Source organism: Lytechinus variegatus, chromosome 1 (genome assembly GCF_018143015.1).
Source record: "Lytechinus variegatus isolate NC3 chromosome 1, Lvar_3.0, whole genome shotgun sequence".
Taxonomy (NCBI): Eukaryota; Metazoa; Echinodermata; class Echinoidea; order Temnopleuroida; family Toxopneustidae; genus Lytechinus; species Lytechinus variegatus.
This window is the reverse complement of record NC_054740.1, coordinates 84,422,024-84,442,136: the sequence shown is the minus strand read 5'-3', so window position 1 is coordinate 84,442,136 and position 20,113 is coordinate 84,422,024. Positions and strand designations below refer to the sequence as shown.

Sequence of the window (20,113 nt, the reverse complement as noted above, 5' to 3'; positions counted from 1 at the left end):
TAAAATTTGAATATTATTTACTAAGTAAAATATTTAATGAATTGAATTTTGGTGTGATTTCTGATATACGAAATAGTATTAAAAAACATTGCACTTATTACTTTCTGATCAGAGCAAAGATATCTTCAAAATCATGTGTTACAATTTGTTATACTTATCATGAACATATATATTGAATGTCATATAAACTGTTTTACAATTACATCAAGTACATTTTTAATGGCCTTTTTTTTTAAATCCTGTTGCTTTCACTATACAAATCAACTACAAAACAAATATTGAATATGGTTTTTGTAGTTTCTTGTAAGACGGTGTTTATCACATTCCCAGCTTCATAGAGTGTTCAGGAGATCAACCATGTATCATTTAAGATCATTGCCTGTGATTATGTTATTTTATTAGGAAGATTAATTTTATTTTGTCCTGTTCTACATTGACAGCTTTCCCCTCCTCACCTGGTGAGAAGGGAGATGAAGAGAAACCAGTGGAGGATGTTTCCAAACCCAAAGATGAGAAGAAACCGGAAACCAAGGAACTCAAGCCCGAGGTTGAAGAGAAGACGGAGATCCTCACGCAGGAGATCTTGGTAGAGAAGGTATGTATCAGGCATAACCTTGGGCCTGTAACACAAAGCTTAACAATGATCGTAGACACATTTTCTACAATTGATTGCATTGACTACAATGTACAATCAGTCGTGAAAATCAAGCCTACGATTAATTGCTAACCTTTGTGTTACGGGCCTCAAGATTACAGTGATCTTTGGCGGGTACTTTAGGAAGGGGCGTCTAGCAAGTAGACATGGTATATTTGCTAATACATTGTCGAAGAAAATAAAAAAATAATGTTTCTATTGTATTTTTCTTATGTTTAATATTTTTCTTTCATAATGAAGAAAAATACTTCAAAATACTTAATTTATCATCCCCAGACAATTATGAGCAATTTAGGTGTCATATGAGTTAGTTGGATGTGTACTGTTAGGGATCTGTGCCTCACTTGGCTCTCCATAGTTAAACCACAACTTTAAACCAGGGTTTAATTTAAACCCGAGGACTACGGGCCATTGTATTTAATTTCTTTGTTTTAGACACCTTGTAAAAAGTCAGAGCTATGTCTTTCCTTCAGGTATCCTGCGAGTGCCCTTTTACAACCGATCCTTACTTTCCATCTAAGATAAATTAATAGGGAATGTAGGAAAGCCAGTATGAATAGACGCATAGCACCCTTATAGCAGGATTCCTGTTAAAAGATGCAGCACAGACTTTTGTCAAAATGCTGAATTCTTGAATTTTGCTTGCCATAGTTCAGGGATTACCAGATTCCTGTATTTTTGGGAGCAGGGGGAGGGGTTCTATCAGGTAGACTTGGTATGTTTGCTAATACATTGTATTTGAATTCTTTGATTTAAGTCAAAAGTTCAGGGATTACCAGATTTCTGTTGGTATTCAGTTTATTAATAGTAGTATCTGGTGCAGGTGACTAGTTACATGTATTATAATTATTATTGCATTCTTCATTTTTTTCTCATTTTAACAAATATTGGGCATTAGTCCCTTCTATCTTGCTTTGTGATGTGCACTGTAAAAAAAAGTATTTTATGATAAATGTACACATCTTAAGCACTTTTTTGATAATGAGAAGTAAAGTGTATAAAATGATTCACATCTCTTATTCCTCTAGACACCAAAGGAAATCCTGGCAGAGGAGCTAGAGGAAGCTGCTCGGGGTGAACAGCCAGAGCTAATGCCTCCCAAGTTCATCAAATCCATCGAGACTGTCGTCGCTGGCGATGGTGATGCAGTCAAGTTTAGTGCAACTGTGACTGGCAAGCCACGCCCTGATGTCACATGGTATGTCGACGACACCGAAATCAAGGATGAACCTGAGTACGAGGTTGCTTTCACCGACGATGGCATCGCTTCGCTCTTCCTCCCAGAAGTCATCCCTGAAGATGAAGGGATGTATCTCTGCAAAGCTGTCAATGTGGTTGGAGAAGCTACTTGTAGTGCAGAATTGTTTGTTGAAGGTATGTAATCATTTAACATACATGTATATTCACTAATAATGATAGGCATTTGAAAGAGGGAAATTATCCTGGTGAACATATTTAGATTGTTAATTGATTATGAATTTTTGAATATGTACACTTATGATTATAAAATATGAATTATTTCTAGCCATATTATCTGCAGATTTAATGTGGTAGTTCAATATGAATTATCCATTGACTTTTTTGTGCTTTGGTTAACTGTTACTTTAGGCAAATGTATTGAAATTTATCTGTTTTAAACTTGTTGTGATTTCCATAATTACTTTTGGACATTATGTAAAGAGTGTCTTACACATAGTTATTGATATGTCCGTATGGTAATCATAACAGAATCTAAGCCTACTGAAGATAAACCTATCACCTTGGAGAGACATACAGAGACTCGTGGGAAATCCACGGTGAGCATGGAGATAGATGACACTCGTGAGCCTCGCGAGATTGAACTAGAGTTCAAGAAGCCAGAGGATCAGGAGATATCTATCATCATGGTAGCGCCGCAGTTTACCCAAACGATCGTCTCTGTGATGATCAAGGATGGCCAACCAGCCACGTTCACGGCAACGGTCACCGGCACGCCAACACCGGAGATCCTGTGGTTCAGAAGCGGTGCGGAGATTGTGCCGGAAGAGTGTCCCGAGTTCACCATCACCTTTGAGAATGGGGTGTGTACCCTGACCCTTGAGGAAGCCTTCCCTGAGGACTCTGGTCCATTTGAGTGCCGGGCCATCAATCCAGCTGGACAGGCTACCTGCATGGCCAAGCTGGTAGTCGTAGGTTGGTTCAGCATCCCTTCTCCCTATGTGTTTTGTGACCAGTTATAGTCTTGCCTTCTTTGTGTTTCAAGCTTGTCTGGATGGGTTGGTTCATTCCACCTTTGTGTTTCTATGTTGCATGATTGATTTGTTTCTTAGACTTTATGGCATCACAATATCTTTCACCCTAGAACCATGCATCAGTGTGTTGTTTCAATGTCTACTCTTCCTTGAGGATTGTCCAGGACTTTCAGGACACACTCCCAAAAGAACATTTTGTTGTTTTTTTACATTGTTCATTATCAAAGCTCCCATGGTGAGTCTTAATATGAGGTTTACTTTGTTATTTTCGACACTGTCATGTATTTCTCGTGCATGTGGTTGATCATTTTGAATTTATCCAGGACAGTTGCATGGTGATTGTGTGCCTGCAGAACTTCCGCCAACATTCAGATGGTCATTGTACCATAATAAGTTTCATAAGATAATCTGCATGAGTTTTTTTTACGTACATTTTGTTTGTGTCAGATCAAGTTGAATGTATAAGAATTGATATTGATTTTCAGTGTTTTATTGTAGTAAACTTCATTGAAGGAAGTATTTCATGTTGAATGTTTGCATGGATCAATTGTACCTGCTTACCTGCTGTTATTTAAATATCCTAGCATGTTCTTGTTCTTGTTCACTTTGTCCTAGGTTGCATTTTCATCAGTAAGACCTGACTTCAAGTTGCCCATTATATTGTAGTTTGTCTATGTATCCTGACATTTTGTGACACCGAATTCTGTGTTCTATCATTTATTTCTATTTTGTATTTTATTTCCCAATATCATTGACCTACACTGTGTTCTTAAACTGGACGACTCATGTACTGAAAAAATAATACTTTTTAATTGCATGAGGAACATTACATAACCAGTATGTTGTAGTCTATTACTTCAGTATTAAACTTTTCTTTAGTATTGTTGTTTACATTATCTTTACGCCCATCGATGTGAATTTACCATGTAAAATGAATCTTAGTTCAATATTTTATAAATATTGCATTAAGAGGAAAGGTAACTTTCTATAATTATGAACAGTTAGGCATTGATTTAACTTGTAATGCGTTACAATATATTATTCATGTTTAATTGATGTTAGATAAGTTAGTGCTCTTTTGTATTATATATTATAATCACATAATCGTATTGCACCCCTATTTTCTCATAAGTCGCATTTTATGATACTGTTAGTGACCCGGTCACTGGATTGAATCAGACCACTCCCTTTGGATGTGTTTCATGCAAGACGAACAACAACTTACCCCTGCAATTTCTTTTTTTCACAGAGGAAAGTTCTACAGAAGTCGATACAGAGGTTGAGATTGCTACGACTCAACAGGTTGTCACAGTGACCAAGGAAGTCCAACAGACAGTCATCGAGGAAGAGGTGAAATATTTTGTGTTTTTTTGTTTTATGAAATGAAATGATGTTTGACAGCATCGGAATATCTTACCTTACAGTGTCTGTGTTAATTTCAGACCATGTAGTTTTAATGTATTAAAGATAATTCCTTAGCATTGACAAGATGTTTCATATGCACCCAATTCACTATAGCCGATTATAAATTTCCGATCATCAACATCTCATAGCCTTCAGCAAGGATATCAGTTATGTCATTTATTGTTTATATTTTTCAGGTGACTGAGGAGATGCCAGTAGCTGAAGTGGTAAGTGATTACACATACTTTAGAGATTTACTGTAAATATACTTAAGCAAAAACATGATAAAGGAAATGTAATTTTGTACACTATTGTTATTTTTAATTCAAATCAAGTTGATAATGTGTAGTTACGCAGTTGAGTGGGGCTATGCATTACCACAGACTTGGTTGAATTGGGAGGTTGTTTTTCTCATTCCTTTGTATCTTTTTATTCACAACTTGATATTGTATATATTTTTGTCAGTTTTTAGCTTTAAAAAAACCCATGTATGGTACTTAGTTATTTGTCTTTTACCCAATTTAGCTTTTTCTTAGTAGTTTAATTGATTGCATAAATCTAACTTTGGCATAACCATTTTCTCACAATATTTAATGCCAATGAATGTACACAACAAAATCTCATTCAATGTCAATGGATAAGTTATATTACTTTTTTGTTTTTGTATAACAGAAAATTGAAGCCCTTGAAACGGTTATGGTGATTGAGCCAACTGGTAAGTACAACATTCCCTTACTGCAAATGAAGGCTTTTGTGTGTGTGCAATATCTATCATACGATCAAGCCAAGAATTCTAGTCTGGGTCCTCTGTTGTCATTTTGATAAAGAAAATAGATTCAAATTCAATTCGGTTTTATTAAAAAATACTCATCAAAAAGTCTGAGGACTAACAATGTGAGTTTACATTTTTAAAAATACATAACAAAGAAATAAATAAATACATAACATGCAGTGACCATTAAGGAAGAAAAAACATTATGTTTAAAATGCAATAATAGTATAGAAAGAAATAGAATGAGAAGTTGCATGTAATAAGACAGATTTAATTTGTGTATGTATAAAAAAAAAAAGTGAGGAGCAAGAAAGGGGAGCAAGAATGGCAAGAGTGAGCATGTGAAAAGGTGAGAATAGAGAGGGGGTGTAGCAAAAGATGGAGAGGGAAAAAGTAATAAAGGAGAACAAGAAAGACCCACAAGTAAACAATGAATTGCAGATTACAAATATAAGAATTATGTGAGAAAAATATGACATGATGGCAATCATAATAGACGAGAGAGTGGGAAAGAGCAACAAGGAGATAGAGAGAGAAGGAGGGAGAAAGACAGAAAGAGAGAAATAGAAAGGTCAGACATAGACAGAATCTGAAAGGACATCATATCTAATCATAACTTCAATAAGTAAACTAGATATACATAGAAAAAAAGGTAAGCATCAATAATAATGAATACTGGTCAGACACCATATGAAATGGAGAAATACAAAAATATAACATTAATGATTTGCAATACTGATTCACAAAACAACGCTGTCCAAAGTGAAAGAGGCAAGTGGGAGTTTACTGCATTGATGAAAGGAAAAAAAAGAAAAGGAGAAAGAAGCAAGAGAGCAAAAAGACAGAGAAAGAGATAAAAAGGAGAAAAATAAGGGAGAGAGAGAGACAGGAAAAGAAAAAGTACATCGCATGCAGTTAGGGAATATTGCACGACAAAGTACATGCTATGTTAAAATGCAATCATAAAACTTATACATATGAGAAATAACTGTTTTTTAAAAATTTCATTGTGAATACATTTGGGCAAACATTACAATAAAATCACCATCATCCCCAGGATGAGCAAACCGACAAGTATATGTGTAGATAGAGCTTTCAGAATATTTATATAAATGTGGCAGATAACAGTGTGATGAAATCAGAAAAGAGAAGTTATAGAAAAGTGAAAAAAGGGGAAGAGATCAAAGGAACAAGGAAAAAGAGAGGAGAGAAAGTGATAGAGGAGAGAGAAAGAAAACATCACAAAGGAGTATTGCACATCAGATGAGAGAAAAGAATTTATGCATACAGATATAGTCTTAGATTAACCATACTCGTATTCAATGGGCTAGCAGAAATGAAAATGTAACTGGATAAATTGCACACAGTAAATTAAATTCACTGACTGTTTAAAGTTCGAATGAAATAAGGAATGGGGGAATTCCGATATCTGTCAGTTCTCATCCTGGGAAGGGATAGTGCAGATGCATTCCTCAGAGTACGACCACAGTCACTACCTCTATCTGCAGGAAGGAGATGTCGATGCGTCTTAGATTTGAGAAGAGATTGAGCAAATTTAAGTGAAAGGGTAGAGCGTCTCTCCTTTAGAGAGATTACATTGAATTCTGAGAGCAATTGATCATACGGCTTAGATAATTTGTGGTTTTCAAGTTAAGATGAGTTAATGATAAATTCATTAATTGATGTAGTTTATATTCAGTAGATGAAAATAACCAAGTATTAGTTAGGTTATCAAGTACAACCTTGAAGCAAGTTTGGTTGTTTATTCAAATGCTAGATCCAGGGTAAACATTTTTTTTCTTGCTTGGTTGTAGGGTTTTGTAAGGTAAATTTCAAATTCTTCCTCTCAAGTTTTTCTTTAAATCGATATCCTCAAATTTGATATCTCTAGAGCTTCATAAAACTCTTAGGGGGTGTTGCAAGAAAATTTTTGCAATCAATTGCAAATATTCTGTTGCAATTTTACAACTGATAGATCAACATTAGCTGTAGCAAATCAGATTAAACTTCTTGTTTCAAGAAGCAGCTTAGCAATAATCACTAAATTGAAATCAACTGCAAGACACATGAATTATTTAGCGACCAGAAATAGACTTGCAATTGATCGCAAGTTTCTTGCAACACCCCAGTGAAGTGATTGATATTTTTCTGCTGACCAAATAGAACCTCAATCATACATTGCCATTGGAAACTACCTTGCTGAATCCGATGAGGTCATGTCCATGCGCGAAGGTGAGCAGCTCACCATCCTGGACGATGGACACGGCGAATGGTGGATGGCCCGACGTGAGACAACCGGTGAAGAGGGATGGGTGCCCAAGGGTTACCTAGCAACCCCCGAGCAATATGATGAGCATCTTCGCCAGCAGCTTGAAGAGGTTGTGAAGGAGATGTCTATTGATGGTAAGGAAGGTGTAATTGGAAATTAGTATATTGATATAAGAATATTTTCTCTGTAACAACGTACCCAATTTCAGTCCAATTTTTTTTATCAGTGTAATAATTGATGTAAGCATGTTTTTAAAGCTTCTATGGTTGGTTGATTTATTTTGTATCCATTTCAATGAAATATTTTGTGAATTGCAAAGCACATTTTGTATCCAATTCACACATATTCCTCTAATGTATGGAATGACAAAAGTATGTCAAAACAATCTGTTCTTTTATTAACCTTTTCATGATTGTGAAAATTTATATTTGAACCTACATATACATGAATTTAGATAAAAATACATAAATTGATTTGTTAATTTTTTTTTCTTTTCCTTTCAATATCTTCTTTGCCTATCTTGATATGGCCTATCATTGCAATCTATTTTTAAAATGTCTTTATACTCTCATGCTGTTGCTTTAATGGAATTCTACTCTGAAACTTGAAATGTGGTGCTTCTTACCATTGGTTTACCCTGTGAAATTGCATTTTCTATGGATATGCGGTTTTCTTGAAATGCATTTTCAAATCATTAATTATTACTTCTTTCTTCAAAATGCACTCTATGCAATATATCTTGCACTTTCTGCTGCTACTCTACTGTTTTCTATTTCTATTCTTTTTATCCATCCTACACTTCTTCAAAATGTGTAAAAATCTTCATATTTGCTTTGCACATTTCCCTTTGGAATTTGCAAATACATGTGCTCACTCCGTTCATGGTGCATTTCTGTATTGCACTATCCTATACGCTTTCTGCTTGGAAATCGGTGTTCTTGTACACGTAGAGCTTGTGCCTCCTTCTAATGCAGGAACCCCATTCAAGGGCAAAGCCATTGCCCCAGAGATTATTGAGCCTCTCCAGACCACCAAGGCCAAGGATGGAAAGCCGGTCACCCTCCAGTGCCGCATCAAGGGCACCCCGATGCCCACCGTCGCTTGGTTCCGCCAGAGTACCCAGATCCCGGCGACAGAGGAGTTCAAGATGGCCACTGATGGTGACATTGTCACGCTGACGATCGAAGAGGTCTACCCAGAGGATTCTGGGAAGTATACCTGCGTCGCCAAGAATCAGGGTGGTACAGCATCAACCAGTGCCGAGTTACTTGTTGAAGGTTGGTGCAAATATCCTCATGTTTAGATTATGGTACCTTTTTTTATCCTGTTATATTCTGTGTAACTGTTGGTTATTCTATTTGTCCAATAGTCACACTTGATGCAACTGATACAATAAAGTGTACATATCATCCAGAATTGTTAAGAGAAAAAATGTGTACAGTGTGTGCTCTTGAATTGTCATATTATTCTAATTTGCTTCATGCTCAACATACCATTTATCCATATATTTCAAATCTGGAATTTCTGTTTTATTTGTTTAACATCAGTGAAATTGAATTCAAAGCATTCTTCAATTATTTTGCAGTTGCTCTTTCTGATGCAGAGAGTGATGGAACTCCAAGCAGGAAAAGTCTGTCAAGGTTTGTCATTCTCGTAATTATTTATTCTCAGCAACCCAATGATAATTGTCCAACAATTCATCTTTGAATCTGCAAAGATCATTTCTGCTTCACTTGAATTTGTCCATAATGTACAGGTATGCAACAATAAATGATGAAAAGTAAATAAAACTCCCGAAGAGTTGAGATTGATTTTGATCAACCACAACTATGGAAAGCCAGCAACGTCAACATCTAAAATAACTTTTGTTCAAAGTATTTTCTGGATATGGTGTATATTCATTCATCAATTGTTTCTTACAAAATCCAGTGTGCTTCTCTTTGTTTACAAATGACATTGTGCAAATTTCCTGCAGAAAAACAAAATTATGACATTGATGGATTTCCATATAGTTGAAGTTGATTGGATCAATTGTAGCTCCTTGTAAAACGGGGCCCTGAAAAATAATTTCAGTCCAGCAGGGTTAATAGTATAACATTTATTATAAAAATGGACACATTGCCAAAGGAAAGGAAATCTTGTAGCAAAAGAAAGAATTATGAATTAATTCTTTGAATGGTAATTTGATTGTTTCTGTCTTCTTTTTTTATTTAGGGAATCAACCATTGAAGAAGGTGAAGGAATCAAACCTGCTTTCATGACAGTCGCCAAGAGCCAGGTAGTCAGTGCCGGCAAGGAGAAGGTCACATTCGAGTTCCGCCTCATTGCTGCACCAAGACCTCAGATCCAGTGGTTCAAAGATGACCAACCCCTCGAAGAGACACCTCGCCGTCGCATGAGCATGTACGCTGATGTCCATCTTTACATTTTAACACTAGAGCTGACCGATATTGAGCCAGATGATGAAGGGAAGTACCGAATCGTGGCAACCAACAAGGAGGGCAAGGCTGTGGCATCCGTGTCTCTGGAGGTCACACGTGAGTAGACTAGGACCAGGTGCTGGTCCATCTTAGTATTTAGGATTCAATCATTCATCATTAACATTGGGCTTGGAATCCACATTACCAAACAAATTTCATGGTTACATCAATTATTCTTATACCATCTGAGATTACCATTTCTTTTTAATTCAGATTTTAATCCTTCATACTTCACACATATGCATTTCAGTTGCTCATATCCATCGGTTGGCATTACACATGTTCATACATGTATGTGGGAACCATCTTAAACAATAGGTTTACAAATGTGTGAGGATTTTTACTTTTTTAAAACCATCTCTGACACACATACATGTAGGTATATGATTTAATGAACTTCCATCTTCTTTACATGTGCATCTAACTCTTGTCATTTTATGGAATATAATTTGAATTTTATAATACATGTGCAAACTCATGACATTTATTCAAATAATTAGGAATGTGATGAAGGTTCAATTTGTGGAGAATGTTCATTTTGATGATGTGCATGACTGTTTGATTATGGGAGGTGTTTGAATCACATGTGTGTTACCCCACTGAGTTATATGTATCTGTATGGTTGTGACTTTGAGGTTGTTATGTATATGTCAGTAAATGTTCCATGCATCTGTTATACTAAGATTCTGTACAGTCTTTAGCTCGACTAACCACTGGTATTAGATTGCTTCTTGCAAAACATTATAATGATGCTTTCTAGTTATTATTACTAACATGTTTATTTTCTGTATTTATTTCCTGCTTATCCTCTATATAATGGATATATAGTAAGTTGTATTTAATCTAACACCACTGCACTCCACCATGAATATCCAGTGCATTCATTAATATCATACATTGTATATTTAACATCATAATATGTTCAGTAAGTGTCTTTTGATGTACATTATATACCGACTGAAGAATAGGCAATAAATTGCCAGAGGAAAAATGAATCTTTATATATTGTCTAAAAACTAAATATGAATACAATTTCAATGTTTTCTTTTAATAGATTCAGAAGTAAGCTTGAAATATGTTCCTATATACCTACAAAATGTAGGGAGACTGAATTTTTTTACTGTTTGATATTAATCTCCGTTTTCATTATTTAATTATAAATTTCTTTGAATATTCAAAGGCTTTACTGAACAAAATTTTGATATGGGTGTTGCACCTCACTGTGTTTCATATATTTCATTTATGATTATCATAGCACAATATATTGAGTATAATATAGCAACAACAATATTGTGTTGTAAGAAGAGAGAATATTTATGTATTCAGTTGTGTTTGTAAATATATGTATTTCCATGTCTGTGTATGTTTGTCATTTGGTAGAAGTAGCCAACCCCTCTGTTCCCATCACAGGTTTTGTAGTGTCGATGTCATCACCCATGTCAAACCCCGCCGGCAACCGCGGGGGCTGGCACGTTCACAAGATTCGTACCTGGTCTGGATCCCCCATCACCATCTCAACTCCCTCCTTTATGCATGCTTGCAACCGCCCCTCCTTCGACAATTGCATGCACAATGATGTCATATTACCCACAATGCCACAAGATGAGGAATACTCATCAGACGTTGACCATATCAGTGCAGGTGATTTTTAAAAAATTGTTGAAAAATATGAATAAACACATTTGAAATGATGTTGCTTTGACTTGAATTCTGAAGGAATTGTGTAAGGAAACTTGTGACACATATTTCTTTGACGTAAATGATGACTCATGAAATGAATATTTTGAATTATCCACCAGTTGAATTCAAGTGGATTCAAAATATTCATATATTTAAAAAATTATCACAAATGATAAAGTGTAAACACAGCTTTCTTTGAATAGGAGTATCTCCCTATAAAATTCTCATGAATATCACCCTTTTCAGTTATTCAAAAAAATAATTAAAAAACAATTTTGTGGAATAAAGGTAGATTCATTTCATATATGTTGGAAACACATCAATGCTTCTCAGTATGATAGTGGCTTCCTGTTTGAAAAAAACATTTATCACTTGGCTTATATTCCAATATATATATACTGACCTATTAAAAGCATTTATTTTGCATTTTGCATGTGGCTTGATTTCACTTACATGACATCTCTAAAAAAAACTAAGAAACATGAGAGGAATATCCAAGGGCTTTGAAGACAAAAGATATGCATTACTTGAATACCTAAGTGATACAAACTTTGAAAACATTGTGTAATTCATACAAGTTCCCATTTCAGTAAGATTCAGATTTTTAGGAACATATATTGTGATGGTTATTGAAGGAATAGGCAACATCTTGCCATTTGAAGGCAAATAAAACACAAAGCAGGAAATATATCACTTGAATTTTTTTGGGGGGGATTAAATCAAGACGTGTCTAATAAATTGTTTTCTGCGGAATTAGCATAAGGAGGGTAAAAATTATTGTGGCAATGCAGAGACAATTAAAAGAGTTTTTTGATGAAATTTTAGCCAATACCTGGATAATCCTCTTAATATTTCAATGTTGTGATTGGTGTGAAGCACGATGACTACAAGAGAACATGGTCTATACTCTCTTATGCATGAAACCCCTTATATTCGGAAAGGTCTGAATAGTTACACATAGTTTCCATTTTCATTCGGTTGGCAAATAGGCGAGGAGCCAGAACCTCCAAAGTTCATTGAACCCATCCAAACCGCAACAGTCACCCAGGGCGACTTGGCGCGTTTCGAGTGCGTGGTGACCGGGCGCCCCATGCCTGAGATCACTTGGTTCCACGGGGAGAAGATGATCAAGCCGTCCAACCTGATCGAGATCGGTCAGGACAAAGAGGGAAAGAATTGGGTCGTGGTCCGTCAGGCCACGCCCGAACTCCTAGGTACCTACACTTGCTGGGCTGAGAATCAGGTCGGACGTACCATGTGTGGTGCCGAGCTGACTCTAACGTCTGGTAAGTGATCGGGATACACCAGGACTATAAATCCCTCTACAGTGAACCACTATAGGCCTAAATAAAAGTAATATTCAATTAGCTCCTAAAATTTCAAATTGCTCAGGACTGCATTTTCCAAGTTAGTTTATTAACACTTTGAATTTTAAATCATTCTCAATAATGTAAAATATGATAAGATGTTTGTACTTTTATTGTAGCTCTGAAACAATTCTGAATTTAAAAACTGCCTGGTATTTTCTGTGCATTCCACATTTTCTATTGAAAGATGGGAGCTATATTGTTATTTGAAATTGTAAAAAGACATCAGTTATAAAGTAATTCCAAGGGGTTACGAAATGTGAAAGAAATTGGCAAAGAGATACAGTTCAGACTGAAAAAATGTGCATAATGTGTTCACTGTAGAGGAGTTTGTATAACAAAATGAAAACCCAAGCATTCACAAATGGAGCAACACAATCAGCTCTCATATAGCTGTGTGGTAATTTCATTTTTGAGGTGGAATATTGTTGTCCCATTAATAAATACATATGAATTATTTGTTTAATTTTCTTAATCAACTGATGTTTTCCAGATCGGCCTTTTCATGATTACATGACGATGCAGTGAAATGATATGTTCATTAATTCATGAATTGATTTTGAAAGTTCATAAAGTTGCGTGTATGTTTAAGACTTATCATGAACATTTTCCTCTTGCTTGTCATTTGGTCATTGTCATGCGGTGCTCTCATTATCTTTTTTCTTATAAAGTTCTGCCGACCTGCCCATCTATGTCTTTAAACTGGAGAAAGGATTAGTCATGGAATTATTTTATGAAAATATTTGTGATGTAGGGGCATCATGAGATGTTTATGACGAGACATTACTGTTAATTGTGCAGGCAACGCTGTTTTCATTCCTCACTTTCATTTTTTTTATATTCAGCTTAATTCATCATGTAGTGTGAGTTTAGGAGTTAGCATGGGTCAATGATTCTTCTCAGAAGTAAAATCAATCATCCTTCTACACCTCTAATTTCTTGTCATCTTTCGCTCAATTAGTTTTACGTGACAATACACCTATTAACTAAAGTGATAGAACAGCACTTCTCAGCAATTGGTTTAATTTATCTTTCTTCCTTTGGGTATTCTAACACTCTTTTACAAGGTATCATGGTTTAAAAAAAAACAATTGTAGCACAGCTACAGCTATGCTAATCTTTTTGATATATGGAAAAGGAAATCTAATTCATGATATAAAGTTATATTTATATATCTGCATATGAGGATATCTGGTTTGTAGAGCTTTGCAGTAGCTTGTTACTTTTAAATGTAATTTTTTGCCTTCCCAATATTTTTGAAAAATATTTATTCCCCCAATTATTTGGCAACAATATATAAGTTATTTCTTCTGACCCAATGAATACAATGATTTATTTTGGTACCTATTCATGTTTAACCTACTTCCTTTTATTCCCCCAACCCTGCATGTTTAGAAGCGGAAGAGATTTCCATTGTCTCTGTTGATAGCAGCGCCATCGTCGAAGGTCCACAAAGTCGCGATCTGGTCAGCATCGACTTTGAAGGTGTGGACGAACTTGAGGAGGAAGGTGTTCCTCCGACTTTTGTCATGCCTGTCCAGGATGTTGAAGTCAAACCAGGAGAGACAGCACACTTGCGAGTCAAAGTTGCAGGTAGGTTCCCTAAAAAGGATTAACTTTGCCATCCTTTCCCTGAGATTGTTATGCATAAACTTACTGAACAAATTTAGAATTGAAACTTTGTGTTTGTGTTGCAATCATTTGGGAACCCTTAAAATGCTTGTTTCATTCCAATTTTTAACATAATTCACTCTTTAGTTTATTCCCTTCTCTTGAAATATCCATATGATGCTTTTTACATTAGTTAAATACTGTATATGCTTATATGAATATGACAACCTTTGCAATTTAAAATTTCTTCTACAATTAGGTTACCTGTACATTCTAACACTTTAAAACAAACCTATGTTCATTTAAAGTTAAACAAAAAATTGTTAACATACTTTCAACTGAATTTTGAGATAATGACCAGCCATGTCCTAAGCAATGGGTCTTATAGTCTTTTTTAAATCTTATAATGTAAGTGGTCATTTATAATATGATCTTAACATTCATGTCTGTCTCTACCTGCTATTAAACACCAGGCAAGCCTACCCCTGAAGTCACCTGGTACAGAGACGGCAAGGTTCTGCAGCCTAGTCCTCGCCACACCATTATGTCTGACACGGAAGGTAACGCATCTCTTGTCATCTCAGAGGCCATACCTGGTGACGATGCAGACTACCTATGCAAGGCCGTCAATCCCTTTGGTATCGTATCATGCCGTGCCGATGTCATCGTAGATGAAGGTAAGAGTTTGTTAAGTTGCTGACTTGATTTAGGTACAGATAGAAATCACTTTGTGTGGGCAAGTGGATTCAATACACTCTTGCTTATCTAAATTTTTGATTTACTGAACTTTTTAATTAGGCCTTTTTCAATAGGCCTTTCTCAGAGGTTGCATATTTTCCAATTTAATTCATGTTTTTTTTACATTCTTATGCTTTTTTCCAATAAGTATTGGATGGCCAGTGCATGTACACTTAGGTGTCAAGTTCTATAAGGCTGAGTTGTATTGTTAGGTTTAAGGTAATATTTAATGTTGACCAAATGTGCATACAGGAGCAATAGTAGCTAATACAAATGGAATGGATATTCAGTATTTTCTATATCAGCGTAATGTCATATGTGTATCTACCCACTTTCCAAATTCATTGTACCCTTAAACCTGTCTACAATTTCCCTGGACAGAACCATCTGAAGTGAAGAAGGACAAGCCAGCCATTCTAGTCCAGGCCGAGAAGGGCATACCCTTGGAGGCCCAACCCCAAGGACCAGTGGAAGTTACCCTAGAGGTCCGGGGCAAGGACTTAGAAATTGCCAGCATCAGTGAAGCTCCATCAATTACCTCAGAGGAAGCCTTAGAAACTGACATTGAGGAGAAGGAGTTGGATGAGGTGAGGTGTTTACTAAAGTAATTCAATCCCCACAAAAATGTTACGAACATTTTTTTTTTGTAATCTTGCCATTTCACTTTGTCCCATTTTCTTTAACTTATCCATTGCAAAAGATTCACCAAATACCCCTTTCCAGCATTTAACAGATTTAATTACTCTAATTATGATGAATGGCATCCTTTGATCAATCTTGATTTTTCCCATCCGATCCTTTCTGGTCAATATATTTTGCTACAAAATCTTCATCATTAATTTCAGAAACCGGGTAAGCCTAAACAAGGTTTACATGCATACGCACAGTATCATTAAAAAAAAAAACTGTTCTGACAGTTTGGCAATAGCTCACTGTTTGCGCACTTATAAATATATCTTGTGCAGGCTGAAGCTGCTGTGCCTGAGGTCCATGATGAAGTTCAGATTGAGATCCAACTGGAGGACCTTGAGAAACATCCCGAGGAGGTCATTGTGGAAGTCACCAAGAAGATGGAGGAGAAACCTCTGAAACAGGAAGTGGTCATGCCCGTCGAGGTCACACCAACCAAAGAGGAGGTCACACTTGCACCAACAGAGGTGATTGTTATACTGATATTTTGTCATGATTCCTGGGAGAGATTCTTCAAAGCTAAGAACTGCTGTGAAATCCTCTCCTCGACCTTTTTGACACAAGTTCTTAAAGAAACAATGAAGAACTGATCAAATGTGCTCTTCTGAATTACTGTTGGAAGTCTTTTGTTCTTACAACCATATTCATTTCATCCATCTAGTAAATGTAAATACATACTGTTTTTCAATTCATTTTCAAGGAAAAACTGATGAAAGTGAGAGCTTATAAGATAATCTTGTGGTTTTTATCCGGGGGGGGATCTAAAAATTCTGTATATTACATAAATGTAATCCTTGAAATTGCTTTTAATCAAATAGTAAATAAAAGATTACTCTCCTTATATCTTTGTCTTTTCCATTGTAATAGGTACCTGAGCAGAAAGCTCCAGTCTTCACACAGCCTTTGACCACAGCTGAACTGAAGCCAGGTGAAACGGCGGAGGTCACATGCAAGGTCGAAGGTCACCCGAGACCAGAGGTCCAATGGTTTGTAGATGACAAAGTCATTGAGCCAGACTCTCACTACCAGACTGAACACAGGCCGGACGGAGTATGCGTACTGACCATCCATGATGTAGAGAGTATGGATGAGGGACAATATGTCGTCCGAGCAATCAATCCAGTAGGCGTTGCCTCCACGGAATCAGAACTGTTTGTGGAAGTACCAGGTAGGATTGATATCCTTCATATGACCTTCAAGAAACAAGTTATTATAGATTGGTTTCCATCTATTTACTTAAACTCATGTGCAGGGCTGGAAGTACGAGATGATAAAAAAAAATCTATGCTCTTTTTAGAAAATGGTGTTCCACTTTTTGCTTGCTTAGAATCAGAACCCCGTCATAGAATTTGGCTGGTGATTAAGAATCTCCTCAAGAAATATACAAATACACTTGTTAATAAGATCAATAACATCTGGTATTTTCTTTAAGCTGATGATATTTTATATTCGATAGAAATACAGGGTTTCTGTACAATGTCATCATTTGATTATGGATCCCAATTTCCATAACAATTGTCTGATCAGTTGGGATATTTTTCATGTATTTTGTTTTGTGATGCCAAACACAAGTTTTAACCATGGTGGTACTCACAATATCTACTTTTATTGTATTCCATTATTTAGGTAAAATGGCTCCAGTCAAGGTTGAAGCCAAAGCGACCATGGAGGTTGAGAAACCTCTTGAGACGGTCCCCAAGCAAGAAGCTGCCGTTGTTGAGGAACAAGTCGTGCCAATGGAGAAGAAGCCAACCGAAGCTGCACCTGAAATCATGCCTCAGTTCCAAGTGGAACCCACTCAGAGAGAAATCACTGAAGTGTATGAAGCACCTAAGTTTGTTGAAGACATGGTGGACTTGGAAATTATTAAGGGTCATCCAGCCAGGTTTGATGTCCAGGTGAGCGGCATCCCTATGCCCACTCTACACTGGTATCGCAATGGCAAGGAGATCAAACCAGACGACAAGCATGTGAAATTTGAATTCGCTGAGGATGAAGGAATTGGTTCCCTGATTATTGATGAAGTCAGAGCTGATGATGATGCTGAATATGCCTGCAAGGCATCGAACAAGGCAGGATCAGCAGTGTCCAAAGCTGATCTGTTCCTCCAGGCAGCCCACAAGAAGCGACCAGAGAAGCACCCACCGAAATTCATCATCGAAATGAAGACACTCACAGCAGTAGAAGGCGATAGCATCAACTTCTTCTGCAAAGTGGTGGGCAGACCCATGCCAGAAATTAGGTGGTTCAAGAATGGTGTGGAGCTGAAACTCGGACCTCGCATTTCTATCGATTATGACGAACAGGGAATGTGCACACTCCTCATCCGCAACACCACCATGGATGATGTCGCTACCTACACCTGCAAGGCCATCAACGAGATCGGCGAAGCAACGACAACAGCAGAACTGATCTTGGAAGGTAAATCCCTGATTCTCCTCTTACTTGTTCTCCTGCATGCACTACCATACTGCTTTGTGGCTTTGCCCATCGAAGACTAAACTAATCAAGTTTCTCGTTGCACCTCACCTTTCCTTGTGGACTGTAACCTTTCACCTTTAACATGCATGGTTTCACTTTCTGTTAGTGGTTTTGTGTGGAATAGTCTTACCTTGTGAGACACAACCTGACCTTAAATGCCTTTCATCATACTAAGATTCCCTCGATTGGTGATTCCTCATTCCTAAAATATAACTAATAGTTCTCACCACTCCTATATGTAGTAATAGCATATTCTATACTACGTTTTCAAGACATTTAATCTACAATTCACTCTAAGTATAGATTATACAAACAAATCAAATATCCCACTCTTATAGAAATGTGTTGATTCTGCACATTTGCATGAATTTATTTTCATTAATGAGGGATTAGTTTAAAAATCAATTCCTTCTGAAATGTATGCTTATATCCAGAAGAGTATTTAAAAAGTCCCTTTTTTAATTACAATGATAAAAATTACAAAAAAATAGTGATCAAGTGATGAATTAAAATTCCATATTGAAAATATGATGCAAGGCATTTCAGCTAAAGGATGATCTCCTATTTAAACACATTTTAACAAATGTTTACCTCTTCTCTTAATCTCCAAATCTCTTAATGCTATATTATTGTGAATGTAACCAATGGTTATCCAGGGCAAACCATAAGGTTTTATAAGCAATGTATAAAACACATGTGTTTTGGGATGCATTTCGTTGTGCAGCTGACATTTCATAAGCTACTTAAGAATGCTGGTTTTCTCCATCTTTTTCAGTTGGGTTTTGTTTCGGTTCTTTGTTCTTAAACTGAAAAGAAAATGCACAATGGTTTGTAAGCGGACTTATGGGTTAACACGCTTTTGCTTCCTTTTATTCTGAAAACTGCTTAAATCTTTGCTCATCAAATTTGGCATACAATGCTCAATTTCACAATCAGATATGCTTTCTCATTATGTTTTTAAATATTTTTTTTTAATTTGTTTAGTTTGGTGATGTTTGTATCGGCGCAAGTTTTACTGTACTTAAGTTATGATTTTAAATTTCTTTTGATAACCTTGTGTTTAATTATTTATTCTTCATAATAAACTGGATTGCACTTACTCTTCTGTATGAACATACTTTTTAGGATACTGATATTTTTTATGATCTATCAATTTTTTTCAACCTATTCAGTAGTTGGCATATTTACTATTAAGGATTTTGGAGCAATGTCTGTAATATAGAAAAGTCAATTTTGACAATGCTTTTATGGAAAAATAGGTGGAAAATTTTCCAAAACTTAAAAAACAATAATTTATTTGGCAGACAAGAGGTTACATATATGATTTTGTATGCTCTTAATGGACATCTTACAGGATATTAATATATAAATTCCAAATTATGTCTCACAAATTATCTTTTTTAATTCTGTATAAGGCAAAAGTGTTGCATATTGTTTTTAAGCGTGAGCATACTCACAAGTTTTCATATAAAAAACCTTGTTTATATTGTGTTGCGATTGCCAAACAAATGACACCCTAAGGTTTAAATCTTTTTTTAACATATCAAAGTTCCCAATTAATACCACATAAAGCAATTCATTCCTTAGAAATATAATTTCTCTAACATTTGGAGTCCATTTGAATTATGAAATGTGATAGAAACTACAAGAGGGATGTTAATGAAGGGAAAGCATGATTTCCATTTCAAACTAATTATTATTTTCGTTGATTGGTATGGCCTTTTCCCTTTCCTGT

General features: G+C 36.0%; 1 protein-coding gene across 1 annotated transcript in view; it reads left to right on the top strand.

The window, feature by feature from the left end:
• Positions 1-20,113, top strand: part of LOC121432078 (titin-like) — a 116,679-nt gene that overhangs the window by 45,247 nt on the left and 51,319 nt on the right. Inside the window, exons 12-29 of the mRNA XM_041629929.1 lie at positions 441-595; positions 1,684-2,029; positions 2,384-2,827; positions 4,136-4,236; positions 4,488-4,517; positions 4,963-5,005; positions 7,226-7,465; positions 8,282-8,608; positions 8,917-8,971; positions 9,546-9,868; positions 11,222-11,452; positions 12,481-12,777; positions 14,254-14,451; positions 14,943-15,146; positions 15,589-15,794; positions 16,173-16,364; positions 16,765-17,065; positions 17,524-18,318. Coding sequence (XP_041485863.1) covers positions 441-595; positions 1,684-2,029; positions 2,384-2,827; positions 4,136-4,236; positions 4,488-4,517; positions 4,963-5,005; positions 7,226-7,465; positions 8,282-8,608; positions 8,917-8,971; positions 9,546-9,868; positions 11,222-11,452; positions 12,481-12,777; positions 14,254-14,451; positions 14,943-15,146; positions 15,589-15,794; positions 16,173-16,364; positions 16,765-17,065; positions 17,524-18,318 — 4,488 coding nt within the window. The remainder of the gene's footprint in view (positions 1-440; positions 596-1,683; positions 2,030-2,383; positions 2,828-4,135; positions 4,237-4,487; positions 4,518-4,962; positions 5,006-7,225; positions 7,466-8,281; positions 8,609-8,916; positions 8,972-9,545; positions 9,869-11,221; positions 11,453-12,480; positions 12,778-14,253; positions 14,452-14,942; positions 15,147-15,588; positions 15,795-16,172; positions 16,365-16,764; positions 17,066-17,523; positions 18,319-20,113) is intronic.